Below are 6,687 nucleotides of genomic sequence, written 5' to 3'. Positions count from 1 at the left end.
ATAGTCTCACCACTCGTACCTTTTCCCACGTAATACTTTCGCCCAAGCGCTTCAAAAAACTAATATGAACTCAACCAAGTTTTATTTTAGAAGAATTTAAACTAGGATGTGAGTAAAAATTTGTAATTTAAAAAGCTCAAGAAAGAAAGAAAAGAGACAAGCAAAGTAATTTGGACAATTTTAAATGGGAATCGGTATTAATTCAAGCACGTGGTTCTTGAATTTTGGGTTAGACAAGCCTCAAAGAATATGAATTCGTATGCTGCAGGCAATTTTTGAAATAATTTTTTTTTTGAATTCGGATTTTTATTTTTATTTTTGCACGGAAATTTAACTATGATACCAGCGAAAGAAACGTAAACTAATTTGGATGCTAAATGAATTTTTTTTGGAACTTTTATGAATTAAACACCCCAAAAGATGAAGAACGAGAAGAATGAAAGGACAAAAAACAAAAGACTTAAATAGAAAGGAAAAAAAAATATAACCTTAATTTTTGGAGTTCAAACTCTGACACCAACTGATGCATACCCACATAGCAATTAAAGCTATGAAACACACACGAGATTGAATCACAATCCAAGAAAGCCAAGAAATCAAGGTTTTGAATTTGATTCAAGAATATTGAACTAAATAATAAACAATCACATGCAATCTATTGACCTCTTAATCACAAAACTCAAAAACCTCACCCAGATTATTTGAGTGCCAAAAGAAAATAATTCTTGATAAGTTCAAAATTTGTTCAATGAAAAACAAGAAATTGAAAGCAAATATGCTCACAAAATTAATCTCTCAATTAATATGAATGAATGTTATATACATTGTAGAATAATTAGTCCTATATATGAAACTCATAAATCCCTAGTTGAAATGAAAATAAAATCTAAAAGATTACAAAGTTATCATAAAAATAGAGTTTTAATAAAAATGAAAGATATAGAAAAATTTGGAAAATTCACGTTCGGGGTTGAACTATGCGGTCGCATAATTTTTTTCTATGCGGTAGCATAAAAGAACCAAAATCCATCAGTTTGCTCTCGGTAAATAGGATTGTGACTGCGTCCCTTTTTAAGCTATGCCATCACACATGTTTAATGTGGACTCCTCTTCATTCATGTGTAGAATTTCGCGATGTTTCTGGATTATACTCATGGGCAAAAATCTGATAACGGAAAGTTATGTACGTTTTCATCCACACTACTTTTTCCTCATATATCTTCCAAAGCTTGAATCCAACGCACCAAACTTGATTCGCCTTCATATCCAACATGTAAGTTTTTATTTGGCTTGTTGCACACGAGTTCTTGGCCTCAGCATCTCAAACAACTCAGTCCTTGGCCACCTTTATCCTTCGTAGCTCTTGATTTTGTCTTTAATTTCTCTTCAAGTTGAGCTGGATCTTTGTAAGTTTGTTACTTTCCTTGGATTACGCCCCCGTTTGGCCCTCATTTTCTAGAAATGAAAATGGGTGGAATAGTATTTCTTTGAAAAATGAGTGGTTGAAAAAGAAATAAAAATTTTCGATTTACGTGTAATATTATTTCATGAAAGATTATGTGGTTAAAAAATAGGAGAGAGAAAAAATAAATGTAATGTAATGAAATTTAATGGAGACCAAACGAGGGTTACATCACTCCCCTTGTCTTCATGCACATTTTACATTATTAAATGTATAAATGTGATAGCTAAATTTACTATTGTATGATCTTGATATTTGACTATTATGTTTTATGTACTATTGCTTCTCATGACATATTTATGCACATCAATGCATCCATAAACATACTGAAGTTTCATGAATAAAATGTTCACAAATGTCATGACTCAATTGATGTTTTAAAAAGATATATATACCGAATATTTTGATTAAGAAGTGTATGTTTATGTCATGAAATGTGTGAGTGGAAAATGGGGCATGAATGACTGATGCACCCGACTAATGTTCAATGATAATGTTAATGTCAATTTTAACTGCCTTGCAGAACTACCAGTAAGACTCGACCGGGTTCCAAATAAAAATTGTACACTGCATTCTGATTGACTAGGCGATACACCAAGTGAGCTCACGACGTTTTTAGAGAAATGAAAGAAATGGCATATATATTAAAAAAGGATTTTACTTTAAAGTAATTCATACACATATCATAAGCATATATCACATACATGAGGTTTTGCTTACTGAGTGTTAGCTCATGCAACGATATCCCTCTCCATTTTCAGATGATGAAGGCACGATAATTTTAGACGATGACTTGTGCTGACACAGACTCAGTATTGACGTATTTTAATATTTAACACATTTTGAAATTAATGTTAACATTTAAATTAATTGTCTTATACCTTTATTAAGAAAAATTTATTTTCATGAATGAAATCTTGATGATTTGCAACTTGATCCTCAAACTTTTACAATTCTTCGTCTTTAGCCCATTAGGTCTCGTGAGCCAGTCTGATTCACATTTTTATAAGACGGTCTGGGGCTGTGCAACCGTATAGACCGACTCAAACTCTGAAGAGACCTAGACTAGGTTAAAATGTGGCACATCAGTTCAAATCAGTCCATCCATTTTGACATTGTTTCTCAGTTTCTCCAACAAACAAAATCCAGATATCTTCGAAGTATTCTAGGTGTAAGTTTGAATAACATGAAAACTGGACACAGCTTTTAAAATCTTCACCCAAGAAAATCAAAACCTTAAACTATTACAAATTTCAAACGAAAAGATAAGGTTGATCATGGCAATTCACATAAGAAATTCTTGACAATGTTGTTGAACTTTGCTGCATATTCAAGTTGAGGAACATGTGAAGTGTTCTTTATGACTTCTAATTTCGCCTTCTCCCCAAGCAATCTGCAAAGACAAACAAAAAAATGCCATTATTAATCACTTGTTTTATAACAAGTTTGTGTATTTATGTATGAAACACGCACTTTTTGAGTTCATGGGCTTTTTCTAATAGAAATATCTTGTCTTGTTCTCCCCATACAATCAATGATTCCTGCAAAAACCATTTAAAATTGATCAGATTTACCTAGAACAAAAAAATAAACAATCTCATGAAAACGATAACCCTGCATTTAAGATGTGCATGATGTACCTGTGAAAGAGGAGATATGTTTACTGTGTCATCTCGTCCGAGACTGAGTCCTTTCAAGAGTTCCAGCTTCTCCTTTCTATTATCAGAATACCATTTCTGTGCCCATTTGCAATCACTAATTAACATTATTTAATTAAAAAAAAAAACGTCATAATTTTCTCGTCCTTTACTTTCATTATTGAATTACGTTCCTGCGACTAATTTCTTGAGTGATGCCATTAAAATGTGGGTCATGAAAACTTCAATTAAACATCTAATGCTAAGACTTTTAGGTGAAGTTGGTGAAGACTCTGGTGGCAGTTAATTCGCCGGAAAATTAATTGGAAATGTAAAAGAGGTCCGTCCACTTTCTTACCCAACAACCAATTAACCCTCAATTAATATTTTCGTTTAGTGCACAGAGACAAAATCACCAATTTTATTTACAAATATATAATTCAGAAAATAACCTAAAACAACGTCCACTGAATTGAAACTCACAATATTGTATTTGAGAAAGTAATTAATTTTAGTACTTTTAATAAAAATAAAATATTATTCATCTCTATTAATCATTATACAAACATTAATCTTTTGATGGGGAAGGATTTATCAGTCAGAAAATGCAATTTTATGCTAATTAAATTACATTTTTTGAGTTAAAAATGAAGAATGTATAATCAGTAAGTAGAAAAACTTACGTCTATGAAGTCATTTAACAAGAAATCCGGCATATAGACACGCCGGAAAACAGAAAGGCCCATCAACGTCCGAAGCTGACCGGCCGTCGCGGGCAGCAATAACTCATCAATCCTTTCAACCTTCGCTCTTTTTAACAACTCATCGTTATCCCTCCACCGCAAGTTCACCCCGGAACTGGCGATCACCACCTTCTCCACTCTCTCCGGCCACTTCGAGGCCATGTGGTAAGCCACGAAGCCTCCGTAACTCGTTCCAACAACAGAGTACTTCTGAATCCCTAATTTTTCGAGAAGCTTCATTACACAAATCGCCTGGAAAACTTCTGACCTATCCGAGGATTTTGTATAAGATTCCCCGAAGAATAATAGATCGGGCACATATAGGTCGAATTCGCTGGAGAAAAACACGATTTGTGGACGCCATTGCCATATGCCGTGGGGACCAAATCCTTGAATCAGGATCAACGCAGGTTTAGAATTGGTTGTGGAGGAATTAGTGCGGTTGGGACCCCAGAAGTGCATGGAGGTGTCGCCGTCAATGTCTATTGTTTGAGAAGACAGGCCGGCGCTGGCGAGACAGCGGCGGAGGTAGCTGCCATACAAGGAGACGAGGCTGAGACAGGAAGCTACCATTGTATTTGTATCTGTACCCCAGAGGATCGAGGGAGGGAGAGAGGGAGGGAGGGAGGAAGATAACTGAAACAGGGATAAGAGAACGGGTTTCTGGTGTCCTTTTAAAACGTTAAATACTCTTGTGGTCACTCAACTTTTCATAGATTTTCATTTTAGTCACAAAGGTTCATTTTGTATCGAGTTAGTCACTGAACTTAAATTTTATTTCAAGTTGATTGCTCCATCTATGTACATTAATTTGATTAAAGGAAAAATTCATGTGACTATATACTTATTTGTAACTAACTAGCAATTGACACGTCAACTTTTAGAATTAGCAGTTGCTTATAAAATTTTATCTAAATGTTATTAATGCATAATTTTGTGCGATATGAAGCTTTACTTAGTCTATGTTTGGGGGATATAATGGTTAGATTTTTAGTAGATTTTGATAAAAGTTGATGAGATGTGTGGTTGAAAAGTTATGAATCCCATAAAATATGTAGATAAAATTAATTGTTAAATTTAACTTACATTAAAATTTAAATTTTAATCTCTACTAAACATGAACTTAGGATGTGTTTGATTACATTTATTTTCTATGGAAAATATCAGTTTCCACCCAAATTCCTACTTTGAGTGTTTGATTGCTATTTTTTTCCATGGAAAACATTTTCCAACTTTTGAAAATATGCATAATTTTCCTTGTTTTTAAGGAAAATATTTTCCTTGGGTAGAGGTGGTTTTTATTTTCCACAAAAGATGAAAAATATTTTCTTTTTTAGGTGATATTTTCCATGTCAATCAAACACACTCTTAGTGAAAGACTAACTTCACTCAAGATAAAATTGACAAGACACGAGATTTCATTAAAGTTTATAGTTCAGATATGTTATCTTGTTTTTGTTGTTCCTTAAATAAAAGCTTAACTCTTGTTTGGGCTCCATTTTATTAAAATTTGATTTTTTTTTCCTATTTTCTTTTTAACTATATATTTTTTAATAAAATAATATTACATGTAAACAAAAATATTTTTCTTTTTGTTTTTAACTATATATTCTTAAAAATATCACTATTCTAAATTTTTTTTTCCAAAAATACATCAATGTAGCCCAAAAAGGGGCTTAATGTATTACGTAAAATTTCCCCACTATAAAAGTGTAACTGAGTGTGTAAATTTTATGAGTAACGATGTTTGTCTAGATTCAAAGATGAGGAAAAAAAGTTGATTGACTTGGCAGCAGATGAATGGGTGTTTGTTGTTTTTATTTTTCAAATAGTCCAATCATAAATTGACATGTGTGTCCTTTATTTTTGAATTTATATTTTAGCCAATTTGTGTAGCATAATTCAAATTTTATGGAAGGACAACAGATGAAACGATAGATTTGAAGTCGTTTTTTAACCTTTTCTTCTCGGCCTCCAAGCATGTGTGAGATGATATCGTTGTCATTTTCAACATCTATTGCGCACGGTATCCGTAATAAATAAATGGGTCAGTTTTGTTGTTGGAAATGGTACCCTTGAAGTTACCAGTGGGCAACCTCGTCACCAAACACACTTTTTTTTTATAATTTATAATCAAGTTCATGCAGAAGCAGGTGCTTCTTGGTATGACTTCTCCAAAAAGAATTAATCAAACCACACAAATTCTAACCTACCTAGATGGTAATTACATTTTGGGTAATGAATTTAGCACCTTTTAGTACTAAAACACTATTCTATGACATCACATGTAAAAATCAATTAAATGAATCACGTAAAATTATTTAATTGGATTTATCATTTATTGTCGCTCATATGTCATATAGGGATAATTGCAACAGCGATCCCTAACCTTTCACATTTTTATAGACTTTACCCCAACACTCATTTTATACCAACGAATGTCCCTTACCGTAAAGGCCCAAATGGATGAAAATCGTGAGTTGCACAGTTAATTGACCTAATATATGGAAAAATTGGATATTTTGGCTAATTTAAACATGGATATTTTCGTCAATGACATATCAATAATTGAAATAATTAAATTAAAAAGCCAAAAGAATTTAAAAGCCTGCCCCACCACCACCAACAACAACCCTAAATACTTCATCTTCTTCAACAAACCCCCGTCCACCCCTCACGTCCTCGTCCATCCTGTGCAATGTTGAAGCTACTTTCATGACATCGCACAATTCTCCAATCTCTACTCTTAAATTCCAATATTAAACATATTCCCTCTTCATTTATCTCTCATTTCATCAGCCATAGTCCAAGCCAAGAAGCCTTTAGGGACAAAACTAGAAATATT

The 6,687-nt window shown here is 33.1% G+C and overlaps 1 protein-coding gene across 1 annotated transcript; it reads right to left on the bottom strand.

Moving 5' to 3' along the window:
• Positions 1–2,551: 2,551 nt before the first annotated feature.
• LOC111398764 (2-hydroxymuconate semialdehyde hydrolase-like) lies at positions 2,552–4,475 on the bottom strand. The gene is made up of 4 exons (XM_023025850.1): positions 3,783–4,475; positions 3,103–3,198; positions 2,936–3,003; positions 2,552–2,855 (listed from the first exon to the last, which is right to left on the bottom strand). The coding sequence occupies exons 1-4, from the start codon at positions 4,413–4,415 to the stop codon at positions 2,738–2,740; spliced, it is 915 nt and encodes a 304-aa protein (XP_022881618.1). The 5' UTR covers positions 4,416–4,475; the 3' UTR covers positions 2,552–2,737.
• Between the last annotated feature and the right edge of the window lie 2,212 nt (positions 4,476–6,687).

Source organism: Olea europaea, chromosome 8 (assembly GCF_002742605.1).
Source record: "Olea europaea var. sylvestris chromosome 8, O_europaea_v1, whole genome shotgun sequence".
NCBI classification, from domain to species: domain Eukaryota; kingdom Viridiplantae; phylum Streptophyta; class Magnoliopsida; order Lamiales; family Oleaceae; genus Olea; species Olea europaea.
This window is presented reverse-complemented; position numbering and strand designations above follow the sequence as displayed.